At 45.8% G+C, this 19,189-nt stretch overlaps 1 protein-coding gene across 3 annotated transcripts in view; it reads right to left on the bottom strand.

Annotated features, from left to right (window-relative positions):
- The window catches only part of CENPA (centromere protein A), a 77,431-nt gene that overhangs the window by 54,230 nt on the left and 4,012 nt on the right, over window positions 1–19,189 (bottom strand). Inside the window, exons 2-5 of one of the 3 annotated variants that reach the window (XM_025867887.2) lie at window positions 16,892–17,001; window positions 16,306–16,383; window positions 15,841–15,993; window positions 14,074–15,481 (exon numbers count right to left, since the gene is read on the bottom strand). In XM_025867887.2, the coding sequence (XP_025723672.1) occupies window positions 15,859–15,993; window positions 16,306–16,383; window positions 16,892–17,001 (323 nt within the window). In that variant the 3' untranslated portion in view covers window positions 14,074–15,481; window positions 15,841–15,858. Of the gene's footprint in view, window positions 1–14,073; window positions 15,994–16,305; window positions 16,384–16,891; window positions 17,002–19,189 lie in introns of those variants that run through there. The other 2 variants (XR_012379651.1, XM_025867885.2) reach the window with 2 other exon arrangements.

Raw genomic sequence — 19,189 nt, 5'->3', positions numbered from 1 at the left:
ATAAATTCAAGATGTCACGGCGGATTCATCTCTCTGCTGTGGAACTGAGGGTGACCAATTTTATTCAATAGCTGGTGACAACCTTTCAGAATTGCTTAAAACCCCTGAGCCCCACCAAGTCCTACCGCCCTCCCCCGCCCCCCAAGACTGCTGTCCTCTGAACTATCCTCACATAGCCATCCTGAAATAGGATCCCAGGCCTACCTGGGAAGACCTTTCCAAGGCCAACACCCTGTTGCTTGGTGATGTGGAGAACAAAGATAAAAGGAAATGTAGACAAAATTAAATTTCCTTCCAACTTGCAGCCCACTGACAAATCCTTGAGACAGGTAGTGTCTGACATTCCTCCAGGAACTCCCAACTGTCTTAATGCTGATGCTTTGCTAGAGGCTGATGCTTTGCTAGAGGCAAAAAACCTTAGCTTGACAATAGCCAGGCCTCCAGCATCCTGTAAGTCTTCTTTAACATATGAAAATCCTTTTGGAAACTTTCTTTGCCTATACCCAGCCACCGCCCCCCCCAACTTAAGAGTATATAACCAATGGTTCCTCACAATCCCAGTGCAGTTCGTTCTGCCCACAGGTCTTGTCCCCATGCTTTAACAAAACCATCTTTTTTGCACCAAAAAAGAATTCTCAAGAATTATTTCTGTAGGGCGCCTGGGTGGCTCAGTTGGTTAAGCGACTGCCTTTGGCTCAGGTCATGATCCTGGAGTCCCGGGATCGAGTCCCACATCGGGCTCCCTGCTCAGCAGGGAGTCCGCTTCTCCCTCTGACCCTCTTCCCTCTCGTGCTCTCTATCTCTCATTCTCTCTCTCTCTCAAATAAATAAAATCTTAAAAAAAAAAAAAAGAATTCTTTCTGTACTGTTCACTCCCGGGCACCACATCACATCACTTGGAACCAGGGGGTCTGTTCCTGGTGGTCGTCCGGTGACTTGGGTCTGCCCACTGCTCAGGCCCTGCTTCTGCCTCGGCGCCTCACCGGGAACGGTGACTGTGGAACCATAAGGATAATAGCAGCTACCATTGTTTGGGTGGCAGGTGCTTCCCCCACATCAGTGTGTTCAACCCTCACAATAGCCCAGTGAGAAGGTTCTCCCATCCCCACCTGCTGACGCTGTGGCTTAGAGGGAATGAGCAACTTGCCTGGGTTAGAGTCGGGATTCAAACCTGGGACCGTCCCATGCCAGGCTTAAGTTCCTTTCTACTGGTTACAGACTACCTTGTATGGAAGATGGAGAACCTGACCGTCACCTCTCAGACCTGTCAGGAGGAACAGGTGCAGATCCCCTCACGTGAAAGCCCTTGGGACATAGAAAGTTCTTTATGTATGATCTTTCTTGTTACGATCATTTTCTTTTCTTTTTTTAAAATTTCTTTTTAAAAAAGATTTATTTATTTGAGGCGGGGGGAGAGCTCGAGCACAAGCAGGGGGTGGGGCAGAGGCAGAGGCAGAGGGAGAGAGAACCCCAAGCAGATTCCCTGAGAGTGTGGAGCCTGACATGGGGTTTGATCCCACAACCTCGGGCTCATGACCTGAGCTGAAACCAAGAGTCGGATGCCCAACTGACTGAGACATCCAGGCGCCCTTTTACAATCATTTTCTAATTTAAATGTCTGCACAGGTGTTGCTCATGTAATGGTCTAATCAGGTTTATTTTCCTTCAAATTTCCTCCTGGGCCTTCGGCCTGCTGTTCTTGCCACCTGAGAAGGTGGATGTGAGCTGGGGGGGTTGCAGGCCTCTCTTCCTACCATGGGTTCTACAGTTCTTCCTACTCAAGATTCTCTGCCAGGGGGTTCCAGTGGAAAAGGCGTCAAATGAGTCCGGGACTCCCACCCAAGCACATAGGGACGCATTCCTTCCACTTAGGACACACTGCTTCTACCGTCTGCCATGGTGATGGTTGGCCTCCTCAGCCCACAGCCTCCATACACGTTCTCTGTGGTAGGCCCACTGCCCCCCTTCCATTGTCACAGCTGGCTTGTCTTCTTGGGCAAGACCTTCCTGTAACAGCAAGACCCCTGAGGGCTGGATTCGCGTGCCAGGGCTGACCACAGAATGGGGGTGCCTGGCTGGCTGGGTCGGTGGAGCATGTGACTCTTGATCTCGGGGTTGTGAGTTCAAGCCCACATTGGGTGTAGAGATTACTTAAAAAAGAAATTACTTTGAAAAAACAATAATAATGAAGTACCACAGACTGAGGTACAACAGAAATTTATTCTCTCACAGTCTGGAGGCTGGAAGTCCAAGATCAAACTGCTGGCAGGGCTGTTTCTTCTGAGGTCTCTCTCTCCTTGGCTTGCAGATGGCTGTCTTCTCCCTATACCGCCACATTACCTTTCCTCTATACCCATCTGTGTCCAAATGTTCTCTTCTTAGGAGGAGACCAGTCAGATTGCATTGGGGCCCACCCTAATGACCTCATTTTACCTTAACTGCCTCTCTAAAGGCCCTATCTCCCAGTACAGGCACATTCAGAGGTACTGGGGTTAGGACTTGAACCAATGAATGGCAGGGGGGCATAACTCAGCCCATAATGAGGGCCAGAGGGATATTTTAGAGGGATCTCCAAAGTCAGGATCCTGCATGAATGAGGGCAGTGCAGCAGGGAGGGAAGGGTGACGGGAAAGGTCCCCTGACTCCTGCCTTGTGCTTGCTGCAGTACCTGGCTCGGGTGGTCACTAGGGCTTCAGCCCTTTCTCTCCTCACAGAAAGGCAGGGGCTGGGGTGCTCCCTGGGGCCCCAGGAGGGTTGGACTCTGCCTTTGGTGGGAATAGGTTTGGAGAGCACAAGGACGTGGGGACCTGGGGCCCCCTTGGATCTTGGGGGTGACTCGGGGCTGACTCATGTCACAGTCTAATGCTGTGTCTTTCTTTTCTCTGTCACTTTTCTCCTCTCCCTCTCTCCCTGGCCGGTCGTCCCCATTGGTACGGCAGGACTAAGTAAGAACCACCCCCCTCTTACCTGGTCTCACCTCAGGCCTGCAAAGTCTTCTTGACCTCAGGCAGGGGAGCCTCTCTGCCCAAGAATTCACTTACCTTCCCTGGGCTTGTTTCCTTGGCTGTGGAACGGGGCTGGGAGGAATCCCAGGGGGAGAGCCCAGAGAGCCCCAGGCCAATATGAGCCCCTGGAAATCTCTTGGGCGTTCTTTTTTTTTTTTTTTTCTTCCTTTTGGGGTTCTTGCAGGATTGTCCTCTCCTGGTCAGGCTGGGTTCTGGGAGAGACTGAGAGGCACTGGTTACCACTAGCGGCCCCTAGGGCTGGGTGTGCACACCATCGAGCTGCTTCTCCTTCCCTAGTACACCCTCCGGGTGGGTGACCTTGGCTTTGGTGTCCTAATCCTGGTCCATCACTTAGCAAGGGAGTCACCCACATATGGCCTGCTCATCACCACACCATATCACCAGGCAGTCTCTTGCCTGTCACACGTATTTCTAATGTGCCTGGTACACCTCCGTTAAGTTTTAGTTGAATTGTTTTTCTATACTCAGTCTTCCAAGTCTGCAGTTTACATAGTAAATTCATCTGCTCACAACTTTACACATTTAGTAAAAAAAAAACAGTGCTTCAGTCTTAGGGAAGAAAAGAGGACATGGGGCAGGGGAAGAGCTGAGGTGGTTGTCAGAGCATCTTGGTGCTGGGCGTGGGAGAGCCCAGAGAGAAGCTGAACGCACAGCAGGGCAGGGAATGAAGGTTTGACTGCCTCGGCTGGGGCAAGCCTCTTCCTTGAGACCTTACACAGCCTGGCTTTAGGAGTCGATTGTGAACAGCTCTGCTCATATCACACTCCTCAGAGAACTAGAAAGTCCAGGGCGGTCCTGGGAAGCCGGCTCCCCCCACCCCCACTGCGGCCTCTATCCTACCCCTCCCCCAGGAGCCTGGGCACAAGAAGCTCCCCCCGGGGGGGGAGGGGAGAGGAGTTCCTCTGAGAGAGGGCCTTCGTGTCCACCTGAAACCTTCTTTTCCTTCCCTGATTTGAATGGCATAGTCAAATTTACATATCCTCCAAACCAAAGAGCTGGAGTCTCTGATAAAATAGTCAAGACAGATAACCTAGTGGTGACATTGGAGCTGGTCACATGGCTGTCTCTTCACAGGAAATGCTGTCCTGTTGGGGAGGGGAGGGGTGGGGTCTGACCCGTATGGCCCCAATAGGGGGAACTGAGAAATAGTTGGTGGAAATTGGGCTTTTCTGGAGTGAGAGGTGTCAGGGATGGAATAGGCTTCCTCAGGAGGTAACGAGCTCCTGGTCAATAGAGGAGTCCAAGGAGAAGCACGATGCTAGCAGGGAGGTTGTTGTTGGAGAGAAGATTCAGGCACAGGAGTGTGGAGAGGTTGACTCTGGACATTACAGATAGGTGCATCTGATGCTGGCTGTCTCCTGTTCCTTGCTGCTTTTCCTGTGGGAAAGTTTCAGGGGAGTGTCATGCATTATTATTATTATTATTTTTAAGTAAGCTTTATGCCCAACGTGGGGCTTGAACTCACAACCCTGAGATCAAGCATCACATGCTCTACCGACTAAGCCAGCCAGGCACACCAAGTGTCATGCTATTATTTTTATTTTTTAATTATTTTTATTTTGGAAAAGATTTTATTTATCTATTTGACAGAGCGAGACACAGCGAGAGAGGGAACACAAGCAGGGGGAGTGGGATAGGGAGAAGCAGGCTTCCCGCGGAGCAGGGAGCCCGATGTGGGGCTCGATCGCAGGACCCCGGGATCATGACCTGAGCCAAAGGCAGACGCTTAACGACTGAGCCACCCAGGTGCCCCTAATCTTTTTTAGTTTTAAAAAATACAAAAATGTATTTTTCATAATAAAAGTAATGCATATATAGGAGAAATTTAGAAAACATGGGTAAACCAAAAGAAACCATAGAAATCACCTAGAAGTCCACTTCTTTGAGATACCTCTGTTTACACTTGAATGTCTTTCCTGTCTTTATACATGCACGTTTATTTCTAAATCCTGCGATCATACTACATATACTTCTTCAACATTATTTTTCACTTCACTATAGACTGTATTACGTTTTGCATAAAAATAACATTTCAGCTCAGGCAATTTTCATTATCTTAGAAGTGTCACCTCCATATTTGTGAAAAAATACTCTTCTTTCTTATCAGTGGTGAGTGTCATGCCATTATTAACAGTAGAGTTGGGGTTTCAGTTCTCCGGGTGTCTAAGCGTGATCTGATAAAATGGAGTGTGCACCGTGTACGTGTACTTGTACACTGGGGAAACTGAGGCAGCTTGAAGGGCTGAAGAGACTTGGAGAGACCCTTCTTACTGGTGGGGATGGTTCTGTATGACGGGGGGACTGAATTGTGTTCTCTCTCCACAGCCTTGGCGGGCATCTCAGTATACGGCTCATTGCCTTCCACTCTGAGGAGCCCTGCCTCCATGCAGGCTGATGGAAAGACTAGAGAGGGTGTCCACATGAACACCTGGGGCTGGGGTGGCGTGGGGACTGTCCAGAACGCAGTGGATATACAGTGACAGCCACGTTGTGAGTTCTTTTCAGCTCAGCTGGAGACTCTGAAATGAAAGTCTCTTGTTTCTCTGCTGCATTGAGCTGCATTTGCTTCTCTCTGGATGCCTCTGCAGGCTGGGGATTTGGAATCAGTTGTATATTCTCATCAGTGAGAACAATAGCTATTATCAGCAGGGATTCAAACATATAAATATTGAGGCCTGAGTCTGTTTTTTTTTCCCCCCATTGGAAAGATGTAAAACTACAGAATTTGAAAAACGATTTCATTGAATGTTTATTAAGACAAAACTAACATTCTCTTTGCAAAATATTCAATGATAATAGAGGTGCACGAAGGAAATGATCTCTCCTTCCTTTCCCAATCCCACCCGCATATGGACAGCTCGGGTTGGGTCTTCCTACACTTCTCTCTATACCCTTGTAAACATGCACAAACACAAATTTAATGTTATTTTTAAAAATAACAGCTTTTTTGAGATATAATTCACATGCCGTGCAATTCACCCTGTTAAAGTGCAGAGAGTTGAGTGGATTTTAGTATATTTACAGGGTTGTGTACCCACATATGATAGTTTTATTCCTTCTTAAAAAAAAATACCGTGCTTCACACATCTATCCATATTACTTTCCAATTTTCCTTTTTTAATTAAATTTTTTTAATTTAGAGAGCAAGAGTGGAGGGGAGGGGGAGAGGGAGAGGGAGAGAGAAACCCAAGCAGACTCTGCACTGAGCACGGAGCCTGAGGCAGGGCTCGATCTAATGACCCTAAGATCAGACCTGAGCCAAAACCAAGAGTCAGATGCTCAACTGACTGCGTCACTGAGGCGCCCCACAATTTTCCTTTTTACTTATTGTATCATGAAAGTCCCTCCAGGCCAATAGATATAGATTTTATTTTATTTATTATTATTATTTTAGAGGGGGAGGGGCAAAGGGAGAGGGAGAGAATCTTAAGCAAGCTCTGTACCTAGTGTGAAGCTTGAGGGAGGGGCTCGATCTCAGGACCCTGAGATCACAACTGGAGTCAGATGCTTAACCAACTGAGCCACCCAGGTGCTCAGATATAGGTTTTATTTATTACTTTTAATAGCTATGTAATGTAATATGGATATACCATATTTCACTGTATGGATATACCATAGTCTATTTAACCATTCAGGTAATTTCCCAGTTTTTGTTATAACTAACAGAAGAATAGGGAGTGAGCAGAAATAGGTACAAGTGTCAATGGGAACTTAATGTATAGTAAAGGAGGTCTTTTCATCTTATAGAGGAAAATTCAATGGGCACTTTACTTAATAAATGATGCAGGCATATTTTGCTGGCCATCTGGAAGAAAATAAAATTAGACACCTCTTTCCATATATATGAATACCTTCCACCCAGAAGTCAAAAAATATTTGCAATATATTTGATTTAATAAGGGTTAATATCCCTAATATATAAAAGTTTCTAGGGGCATCTGGGTGGCTCAGTCAGTTAAACATCTGACTCTTGATTTCAGCTCAGGTCAAGATCTCAGGGTTGTGTGATTGAGCCCCACATTGAGCTCCTTGTCAGGCTCCGTGCTCAGCGGGGAGTCTTCTTTACTCTGTCCCTCTCCCTTTGCCCCTCCCCCCACTCATGCACTCTTTCTCTCTCTAAAATAAAGAAATCTTTTAAAAAAGCTTCTACAAATTGATAAAGAAAAGTAGGTAAAGAATATGTAGGGCTTATAAGGAGGGAAGGTAAATGGCTAATAAACACACATTCAACCTCTCTGCTGGTTAAGGAAAATACGAATAAAAACAACAAGATACCATTTTTTTCATACTCATATCTATGGCTCAGTTGTCTTCCCTTTCCTGTTGGGAGCCTGAGGGTCTACCACCCAGGGCCACAGAGCCACCGTCTACAGGGGACTCTCTATGAGCTGATTTATGGCCCAGCCAGACAGTTACAGTGGTTAACAGTGGAGGCAGGTCTTGAGTGAGGTGGTACATGAGTGAGGGGAGGGTACTAGTCTGATGAAGATGATAAGAGATATCTCTCAAACTACTCAAAGAACAGTATCAAAGTAGATCTACAAGTATGGGCAAACTCACGGAACTGCATGGGGATGTACCTGGTGGTGGTGTGGAGATGGGTGGGGACAGAGAAACTTCATGGAGGCAGTGAGTGGGGAGAGGAAGAGCTGGCTGTGGGCTTCCTTTTGGATATCCAGCCTACTTTCACTGTTGATTGTTGCTATTCCCAACAAGGAACACTCAAGAGTATTTCTTCCAAGCTATGATCTGGCTCCCTCTGCTTATGGTTTTCTGTAATGGATGACTTGCTCGACCATGGAAGCAAGAAGTAAGTATGGTTGTCTACACTCGTCTCTTTAGTGCCCTCTTGATTACTTTGGGTTCTAGATACTACAATTATCATAATTAATTAATTAGCTAATTAATTAGTTAATTTAGAGAGGTAAGAGAGGGAGAAGGGCAGAGGGAGAGGAAAAGAGAAAACTTTAAGCAGGCTCCATGCCCATCGGGGAGCCCGACGTGGGGCTCGGTCCCACAACCTTGAGATCATGACTTGAGCCAAAATCAAGAGATGGATGCTTAACTGACTGAGCCACCCAGGTACCTCTATAATTATCATAATTTAGAAACAAAGCTGCCTAGTTTGTTTTTAATTTTTTTAAAAGATTTTATTTTTTCATGTAATTTCTACACCCAACATGGGGCTCCAACTCAGAATCCTGAGATCAAGAGTTGTATGCTCCCCCAACTGAGCCAGCCAGGTGCCCAAAAATCTGCCTAGTATAAACCTCTTGGACTTTGAAGAAGTTTCCAGAGGTTGACAGATGATGCCCACATGTAGTACCTCAAAATCTCTAACATGTGTAGTTTTCTATGGGTTCCAGCCACAACTCAGTCCTTCACCCACTCATTCATTTGTTCACTTGAAAAGTAGTTATTCTAAGCTGAGACCTGGGCTCAGAAGTGGAGACATGGAGACATGGATGAAACAGCCTCTGCTCTCCAGCTCAGAGTCTAGCAGGTTGCTCACCAGCCAGCTCTGTGAGTGAAGAAAAGCCCTTTCTTCTTTCTGTGGCTCAGTTTCTGAATTTTTAAGAGAGAGGCTGTGCAGGATGGCTTCTAAGGTCCAGTTACGAAGATTCTAAAATTTTGCATTTACTGAATGTAGAGTGTGCGGGGCACAGTTGTTACCTAGCTCTTTGGGTGAAGAGAGTGGCAAATGTAGTCTCTGACCTGTAACTGTGACTGTCTCCAGCTTAGGACCATGAAAATGGGGTGGCGTTCTGCTGACATCCCTGAGCCATGACTCCATCGCTGCAGACAGCTGAAAACTGGCATTTGCCCAGTGGAGCCCCAGACACACCCCAGTCTGTCAGCAGCAGGACTCCTCAGGTGCTTGGCACCCTATGCTGGATGGAGGCTGCAGATTCATGTTTACAATATAAACTGGCTTACGGAAATCATTTTTAAGTGTACAGATCAGTGTTATTAGTACATTCAGATTATTGTGCAACCCCTGCTATCCATCTCCAGAACTCTTTTCATCTTACAAAACGTAAACTCTGTACCCATTAAATATTAACTCCCTTACCCTTCTCCCTGCCAGCCCTAGCCCCTGCCAAACACCATTGTCCCTGTGATTCTGAGTGTTTTAGGTACCTCATATAAGTGGAATCATATGGTACATCTCATTGTGACTGGCTTATTTTGTTTAGCATGGTATCCTCAAGTTCTATCCATGTTGGAATTTCCTTCCCTTTTAAGGCTGAATAATATTACACTGTCTGTATATGCCACATTTTACTTATCCATTCATCTGTTGATGGACACAAGTTGCCTCACGTTTTAGCTACTGTGAATAGTGTCACAATGAGCATGAGTGTACAAATCTTTTTGAGATCTTGCTTTCAAATCCTTTGGGTACTGCTGGATCATATGGTAGAGCTATTTTTAATTTTTTTAGGAGCCACTATACTGTTTTCCATGGCAGCTGCACCATTGTGCCTTCCTACCAGCAGTGCACAAGTGTTCCAATTTCTCCACATCCAACCAACGCTTGCTATTTTCTGTTTTTGTTTTGTTTTGTTTTACTAGTAGGCATCCTAACAGACATGAGGCGGTATCTCATTATGGTTTTTGTTGGCATTTCCCTAACGATTAGTGATGTAGAACATCTTTTCATGGGCTTATTGGCCATTTGTAATATCCCCTTTGGAGAAATGTCTAACTAAGTCTTTTGCCCATTTTTGAATCAGGTTATTTTTTTTGTTTTGAGTTTTAGCTCCCTATATGTTCTGATACAAATCCATTATCAAATATGATCTGCAAATATTTTCTCTTTCTAGGGGCTGCCTTCTTACTCTGTTGATAGTGCCCTTTGATGCACAAAAGTTCTGAATTTCCATGAAGTCCAATTTGTCTATTTTTTTCTCTTGTTGCCTGTGCCTCTGATGTCATATTCAAGAAATCATTGCCAAATCCAATGTTGTGAAGGTTTTATCCTATGTTTTCTTCTAAGAATTTTATAATTGTTCCTCTTACATTTAGATCTTTGGTCCATTTTGAATTGATTTTTCTATATGGTGTGAGGTAAGGGTTCAACTTCATTCCTTTGCATGGGGACATCCAGTTTTCCCAGCAACACTTCTTGAAGAGACGGTCTTCCCTCCACTGTCAAAAATCATCTGGCCATAAATGCAAGGGTTTATTTCTGGGCTCCCTTTTCTATCCTGTTCCATTGGTCTGCCTGTCTTTATGCCAGTGGTTATTTGGACCACTCTCCTACTGAAGACAACTGAAAAAGCTGGACAAATACGTATTTTTTTCTTAAAAGTATTAAAATGCTGACAAGATAGTGATTAATTATTAGTAATTACCGATCCAAGATCAAAGAGAGGATGGAAATCCAGAGATGAACTTAACAGCAGATCTGACCTAACACTTCCTCGTGGGAATGTTTGCCAGTCCTAAAAAAGTAGCCAAGAAATGGGCCATATTTTTGGCAGCCCTGTGGGGTTAGGGAGAAAAAGGTTGAAGTACAAGCCTTCCAAGGCAAGCAGGATAAGCAGATTGGCTGTACTTTAGGAATAAGGTGAATGAGAATAAATTCAGACCTGAGACGGGCCTTGGCTTAGAATCATCTGGGTGCCTCAGTAAATCTCAAGCTCTGAAATTGCATTAAGGTGTTTCTAAATGTTTAGTGCCTCCAGAACCTGATAGGAAAAAACAAACAAACAAACAATGCTCTCTAGAGAAAGATATCATTCTAGGTTTCGAATTATTTCCGCATATAGATGTGTCAGGCATACTATCAAATGTAATCAAAGCACCAAAGAGAAAAGTAATCGAGGAGTGAGAATCAACAGAAAACACGAATAGAAACAGATCCATAGGGACTCTAAATATAAGACTTATCAGATACAGCCTGCCAAGCACTGTGCTTACTGTGCTAAATGATATAAAAACCAAGTTCAACATTTTCAGCAGGAAACTGGGAACTATAAAAAGTGACATGACAGGGGTGCCTGGCTGGCTCAGTCAGTAGAGCGTGTGACTCTTGATCTTGGGGTTGTGGGTTCAAGCCCCACATTGGGTGTAGAGAATACTTAAAAAGAAAAAAAGTGACATGACAATTTTGAAAACAGCCAAATAGAAGTTCTAGAACAGGGCGCCTGGGTGGCTCAGTTGGTTAAGCCACTGCCTTCGGCTCAGGTCATGATCCTGGAGTCCCGGGATCGAGTCCCGCATCGGGCTCCCTGCTCGGCAGGGAGTCTGCTTCTCCCTCTGACCCTCTCCCCTCTCATGTGCTCTCTCTCTCTCTCATTCTCTCTCTCAAATAAATAAAATCTTTAAAAAAAAGAAAGAAGTTCTAGAACAAAAAAATACAATAACTGAAATTAAGACATCATTCAGGTTTTTTTTTTTTAAAGATTTTGTTTATTTATTTGACAGAGAGATAGAGAGAGAGCACAAATAGGCAGAGCTGCAGGCAGAGGGAGAAGGAGAAGCAGGCTCTCCGCTGAGTGGGGAGCCCAATGCGGGGCTCAATCCCAGGACCCCGGGATCATGACCTGAGCCGAAGGCAGCCGCTTATTTGACTGAGCCACCCAGGTGCCCCGCATTCAAGGTTTTTTTAAGATTTATTTATTTGAGAGGGAGAGCATGCGCACACATGTGGGGGAGGGGCAGAGGGAGAGGGAGAGAGAGAATCTCAAGCAGACTCTGTGCTGAGCGCCAAGCCTGACTAGGGGCTCGTTTTCATGATCCTGAGATCATGACCAGATTGGAAATCCAGAGTCAGATGCTTAACTGACTGAACCAGCCAGGTGCCCCTCGGTCAGGTTTAAAAGTGGATTAGATGTTGCTGAAAGAAAATGAATTCCAAGGCAGGGCAGAAGAAACAGTTAGGTGGGCAGCAAGGGAGAGACAAAAGGATGGAACACAGAAGAAGGAAAGAAACATCATCGAGGATTCAGTGGTAAGAAAACTGGCAACCCAGAAAGAGAAGAGAGATGGGGAGAGGCATTATTTGAAGAGATAATGATTGAGAATTTTCCAAAATTGATGAAAAGACATCACCCCCTATCCAGGAAGCCCAATGAATGCGTTAAGATAAATAAAAATAAATCCACACATATGACAGGTCATAATGACATTGCAGAATACCAAAAATGAAAAAAAATCTTTCAAGGAGAGATCGCCAGAAAAATGACACTAGCTTCAGAGGGGCAACTGTTGGACTGACGGCTGACTTCTCAGCAGCAAACACAGAACCCAGAAAATAGTGGAATCACCTTTCTCTTGTGAAGAAAGCTAACAGCTGCAGACTGCAATGACAGTCAGAGGCGCAGCATGAATCCACAGGGATGGGGAGATGGGGAGAGGGGCCAACAGTACCGAAGTCCTAAAAGTTGGCAGACAGATGGATGATAGAAACTGCCCCCACAGACCCATGAGGGCGGGATCCTCAGCTAGCAGGCGGAAAGGGAGGATCACCACATCGCATATGGCAAAATCTTCACAAGCCTCAGGAGCTGGGAGCACCGAGTCCCTCCGCAACTGGGTGTGCATGAGGTGGGCTAACGGAGGGAGGACTGGTTGCACTGTTGAGGCGGCAACCCCCCCCCCCCCCCCGTGCTCCTCTCCCAGCCCTCAGTCGCCAGGTGACTCTCTTCCCCATCCCAGCACAAGTCTGGACGCTTGGGGCTCGGGGTGGGGTGGGGGGGTAGCCAGGGAGAGTAAGGATGCAGTGGATTTTAAATATGGATTGCCTCAGCTCTCTTCCAGCCGGCAACTAGACCCAGCTAGGCCTCTCTCCTCCCTGCAGGCTGATGACTCTCCCCAGGGCAGCCGGCTAGCGGAGAGAACGGGGCTCCCCAGCAAAGGGCCCAGGAGGCACTCCCCAGCTAGGCTCCCAGGCAAGTCCTGTCATGAGGGAGAGACCTGTCTGTACAGGAAAAAAATCAACTTGGAAAACAAAGAGACCATGTGGCAAAAACAAAAACCAGTAACAAAAAGTCCTAATATCCTTAAAATGGCATTATACCCATGAGACTGGGGATGTGTGCAGATGATGTTTCTGTAGGCTCCAAGCTCCTTTCTCACCCTACAAGTTCTCTGTAACACAGGGGGGTTAGAAGGCGGCCAATTGTTTTCCCAGACTCTCCTGCAGCTGCTTCTGGTTAAGTTCTGCCAGTGGAAAATACTGGTGGGGCCTGGAAGGTGGGAAGAAAAAGGAGACATTTTCCTTTTGCGGTCTGGCAGGGCCTGTGGCAGCAGAAGCTGCAGAGGAGGGCCAGGGCATCCTCGGGGTCAGTGGTGGTGTCAGCAGGACTGGTTGGAGCAGGGCTCCCTGAGTTCCCGCTCAGTAGCAAGTGCGGCTCTAACAGGGTCCTGGCGGGGGGTGGGGGTGGGGCGCTTCCAGCAGAGTGGGCATGGTGTGGGCTGCAGGCGCCAGAGGCTTCCTGATCTCTGGGTAGCATCCTCTCCTCCTGTTTGCCCTTCCAGCCCTCCTGATATTAATTAAACAATCCCTTCCATTAAATTCTTCTTTGTTTGATATACTGTAATAAAGAAACATTCCAAAGCTAAGAGTTCTTAGATATTAAAAAGGTGAAAGCAGAAATAAAAGATCAAATGGAAAAATAATGTGGATGGAATTATCCAGAAAAACAAATAACAAAACTCCCAACAACATGAGCACTCAAAGTTTACAGTAAACTCTAACAGTATTATACAACATTATTGCGATAGGATTTACTTATTCTCATGCTAGCCTGTAAATTCCACCTAGTGGATCCTGCCTGGCATGTGGTATGTGTTGCATGTGTCCTGGGTAGTACAATTTCATTTACTAAAAAAATTTCTTTTTTAAAAAGTAGTCTCCCTGCCTGACCTGGGCCTTGAACTCACAACCCCAAGAGCTGCACACTGTAGCGACTGAGCCAGCCAGGTGCCGGTGGTTAGTACAATTTTGAGAGAGCAGAGGTGTCAATTTAAAGAAAACTAAAGGCAGACTATAATTTTTTTTTTTTAAAATTTTTTTTATTTTAGAGAGTGAGAGAGAGCAACAGGGTGGGGGGGGGGGGGGGGGAAAGGGAGAAGCAGCTCCCTGCTGAGCAGGGAGCCCGATGTGGGGCTCGATCCCAGGAACCAGAGATCATGACCTGAGCTGAAGGCAGTTGCTTAACCGACTGAAACACCAAGGCGCCCCAAGGCAGACTATAATCTTCTAATTAATTAATACTCTGAGAAGAACTTTAAATATATTCATCGATAGATACACTTTATTCGAATGTCTATATAAATAGGACTTGATATTGAACAGGAAGAGGTTTTTCCAAAGGGTTAAAATTTATTCAACAACAGAACTTGGTCCTTCCCTTCAGTTCGTCTAAGAACTTGGTCACCTGACACATCATTGTCAGAGGTCCACCCTCACTAATCATTTCCATCACATGCAAAGTCTAAAAGTCTTCCGGTGGCCCTTTCCATTTCTCTGGAAATCTCTTCAGCTGCTTTCGGTTATAACAGAAGGGCAAGGTTTTTATCCGCGCACACCCTACTCCACTGGAGCCCAAAACACATTCCTCCATTCTCTTGTTTAAATGGCGGCTGCTTGCAACAAGGTGTACAAATGGAGAACTGAACATGAACACACCAAAAATGTAGCATCTCTGCGTGCAGTAACTGTAACTTTGCTTTACAGTTTTCTCATTAAAGAAGTATTCTTATTTTTATTATCTCTGCACAAAGAAGTTATAAAAACACCTGTAAAAACTTTGAAAAGGCCCTTTAAAATCCCGGGATGAAAAATTCTAAAGTATAAATCATGATATGTTGTCTATGATTTACAAATTTCTGAATGAATTTGACAGGAATTTACTCAAAGGAACCAGAACATCAGGAATTAAAGATTTTCTATTTTAACCCCAACTGAGTTTTTTAAAAAGCTACACAGTTGGCAGTCCCGGTCCACGCCTCACTTGCTGCTGCCGCTCAGGGTGAGCTTAACCGAAGGACAGATTTGTGTGCAGATGTTCCAGGTTCTTCTGTGCAACTGAACGAAGTGGTTGCCTTTTATTTTCTTCCCTTATGTTTCAAAGAAAAGTAAATATACGTATGGCAAAAAATGTAAGCGGTACAGGAACATCTAAAATAATAAGCAAATATCCATTTTTTCCATAGCCCAGAAGTCTGATGTCTTCAAAATCATTCAGCAGTCATGTGAATCATTTGCAAACTGAAGCGAACCTTGGAGTCTCATCATCTAAAAAGAATTCTCAGTCCTTTGGAATGCTGTTGATTTTCTCATATATTACCTCTGTTACAGAGGAAAGCCACGCAGTCTTCTCCTTCTTGAAAGAACCAATTACAAAAGCGATATGCACCCTGCTCAGGGACAGTGAGTCCAGATGCCTCCTTACCCTCCACGGATCTGTTCCTGGCTCTGGACAGAGGCTCTGGTGTCATCCCTGAAAGTCAGGTATCACATTTACTACCAAGGCATTTTCAAAAGCAAAACTTCTCTTCATCACAATGAGTCATCTGGTCCTTGTAAAACAGAGGCTGAACTCTGACAGACTCATGTCGTCTGGACATCAGTAGATAGATAAATATTTTTATTTAACATTGTACAAAAGGGCAGGAGCCATAGAACCCCAAGCATTCAAGCTAAAACCAAGTCAGACCTTTCCTAGAGAACAAAGGGAAGGTGAGACAGCAAGGGACCACGGATGGAAATTCCTTCAGAGAAACTCCCATCGCAGGGATGAGAGGCTGGGGGCTTCTTCCCCAAAGGGCACTCTCTCTGCGGCGGGCAGGAAAGGCTTACAGAGATCGGGGCAGGGGCTCAGCCAAGCCCTTCCTGAATGCCTCGGATCCTCCTGGCCAGCTGCACATCCTTCGGGAAGAGAGTAACGCGGCCGGCATGTAAGGACAGAAGGTAGGCGTCCTCAAAGAGATGAACTAGAAATGCTTCTGCGGCCTGGGGGCAGAGAGACAAGTCCAAAGACTGACATACGACGGGGCAGGGGCGGCTTTGTTCTTGGAGCCCCGCCGCCCTTGGTCTCTGAGGGCTCCCAGCACTGTCTGAAATGCTGCCCACAGAATGAGGGTGGACTGTGCCTGGGAATTCTGCTACCACCACACAAGGATCCGGCCTCCAAACCCCGGGTGTTCCTTGATGCTGTCTTCAAAGAGGCAAGAGTCAACGTGTGGCATGCCTCAGTCAGCCCTGTGGAATTCCAGAACGCCTTTCCCCCATCCCCACGCAACCGTACCTGGGCCCCCTTCTTACCTCTTGTAGGGCCAACAGGGCCTGGGCTTGCCAAGAGAAGTCCACCCCTCGAGTGAATTTAACGCATATCTCTCTTGCCTGTGAAGGAGGGGGATGGGGAGCAAGGCGGGGGGGGGGGGGAGAGGGGAGGAGTAGACAGTAAAAGAAGAGAGATTCAAGGGGAAGATTCTCTCCATGAGTTTCTATGAATCTTCATTTCTGTGATACCTTTGTGACCCTTAATCTTAGGACCTAACTAGTCACCGGTGTCAACTCCTGGGAGCTATGGAATTGGCATGCGTCCTGTTGGTGGTAGGGAGAGTAGGAGGGTATCTCTCAGGGCAGGAAGGGAGCTCAAAGCATGGATGGATGAGAGAGTTCCTATTTATATAATCAAAGGGCACAGTTTCAGAGGTGGTGGGGGTTAGAAATTAATTCCATAAAGAACCAGAAGGTGCCTTCAGTGGGCTCATGTTTTCCAAAAATGAAGAGTCCTCTTCCAGGTTAGAGAAGAGGTTTCCTTAGCCATTCAGGCAAGAGATGAATGGGTCCCCACTACCTGGGAGATTTAAAGAAAGGAGGCAGCATGGGGGTTGGTGGAGCTCACCAGGCGGCTGAAGGGGCTCTTCCTTATCAACAGGGCTGTGCTCTTCTGAAGCGTTCGGATCTCCTTCAGAACCCGGTATCTCCGGGGACCACGCTGACGGGAGGAAGTGCCTGAGCAAAAGAGTTGGGTCAGCAAGGGTCGTGGTCAGTAGTGGTGCCTCTCAGCGTGGCTGCGACAGGCAAACTGTCAGATCACTGGTCTACTATACGCTCCACAAAAGCAGGGATTTCGGTCTACCATTTACTCTGATTATCTTCAGCAACTGGAGAACAGTGGATAGATGCTACATAAATATTTGTTAAATGAATGAGTGATCCCGAGGATCTTATCCTCAATAAAAATCCTTTGAGGGTATTATCTTAAATGCCAACTCTTCCGTGAAGCCTTTCCTGATTCGCAATTGCTTCCAAACTGATAGATCACCTCCCTCCTCTGAGCCCCGCAGTACTTTGGGAATTTCTTCTATCTTTCTCATATAGATTGGAAACTCAGTTATTTTATGTTTAAGTCTTTTTTTTTTTTTTTTTTTTTAAGAGCTGGGAAGAAATTGAGAGGTTCTCTAACACAATTCCCTGTCTCAGTTATCCTGAGGCCCAAAGAAGTAAAGACAATTGGCCAGAGCTTATTTGTGGCCAAGAAGAGACCTCAGACGTGGCATAACTCGGTCCCTGTGCTGGGCCAGTGGGCTATGGAGCCAGAGCCTTTGGCTCAAAGACCAGTTCTAACAAAAAAAAAAATCTTAAAAATATTCCCAAAGGTAGAGGTCAAAAAAGCCAAACTCTCTGATTTGAAATTAAAAACACAAGAATCCCCCCCAAAAACCCCAAACAAACAAAAAACTTCTAATTCTTGTGTTGAAGAGGAAACTTAATTGACATTAGACTATTTAGAAGTGAATCAAAAGTCTACATCTCAAAGCTTATGAGCTATAGCTAAATAGTACTAGAAGAAAATGCACAGGCTCAAGACTGATTCTCCATTAGAAAACAAAAGCTTGAAAAGGCAGCTGAGCTCAGCATTCAACTCAAGTGTTAGGAAGAGAATTATTAAAATAAACCAAAAGAAGATAACCAAATGTTCCAGATAGTATAATAAATTAATGAAAAAGAGAGTAAAACAAGGGCGCCTGGGTGGCTCAGATGGTTAAGCGTCTGCCTTTGGCTCAGGTCATGATCCCGGGGTCTTGGGATCATGTCCTGCATTGGGCTCCCTGCTCCTTGGGAGCCTGCTTCCCCCTCTGCCTCTCTCTCTCTCTGTCTCTCATGAATAAATAAATAAAATCTAAAAAAAAAAAAAAATCCATATGAAATCAAATTTTAAAAAAAAAGAGTAAAACAAACAAAAAACAGTACAATTGTTAGATAAATAAAACCAAGGAACAACAAAAATCAGTAAACCGCTCAGAAGCTGAACAAAGAATAAAAAGAGAACAAACCTCCATGAAAACTAATACTTTTTTTAATAGGATTAATTATTTGACAGAGAGAGAGAGAGAGAGCACAAGCAGGGGGGAACAGCAGGCAGAGGGAGAGGGAGAAACAGGCTCCCCACTGAGCAGGGAGCCTGACTCGGGGCTCGATCCTAGGACCCTGAGATCATAACCTGAGCTGAAGGCGACGCCCAACCGACTGAGTCACCCAGGCGCCCCAAAAACTAACATTTTGAAGGAGAAAATTAGCTTCAGAAATGTTACTCAAGGTCCAACCGAGGAAAGAGAAGCCACACCAAGTAGTAAATCCACAGGAGGGATTTAATAGTGACCGAATTACAAAGTGTTAGAAGAGCTGCATGAGCAAATGGGTACAGTGAGGCAATCCAGAGATGCCTGTGCCACGCAGCGGGCCCTGGAGATGTTATCTCTGGGTGGGGAACGCGGGCCAGAGATCAGGGGACTGGTGACATTCAGGAGGGAAGCCCCACACTCAGGAGTCAGGCTACTGGCATCTGCCTCCCCTGCCACTGGTCCACTATCCACACTCACTTGGAGGCAGCCTTTAATAGACAGACACAGCAGTCACAGACAATGGAAAGATGAACATAACCAAATCTCACCAATGTGAGAAGGACACCACCATGAAAGGAAGGAACCAAACTCAACAAACAAAATAACCAATACTGGAGGAATCTGAGTTAACAGAGAAAAAAGAGACTTGGAGAGAAATATGCGTAATAGCCTCAGACGTGTAAGAGAAGACCTGAAATCCGGCCCCGGAACAAGTGGTTATGAAAAGTAACCAACTAGAGAGATCATGGGAAAGAACTGGGGTTAGATATTCAATCGTTGGGTCTTGCAGTGCC

The sequence above is a fragment of the Callorhinus ursinus genome, unplaced genomic scaffold, assembly GCF_003265705.2.
Source record: "Callorhinus ursinus isolate GAN/ISIS: 27379988/994484 unplaced genomic scaffold, GSC_fseal_2.0 scaffold10, whole genome shotgun sequence".
In the NCBI taxonomy this organism is placed as follows: Eukaryota; Metazoa; Chordata; class Mammalia; order Carnivora; family Otariidae; genus Callorhinus; species Callorhinus ursinus.
Note: the sequence above shows the minus strand (reverse complement) of the source record. Positions and strands in the feature narration are given on the sequence as shown.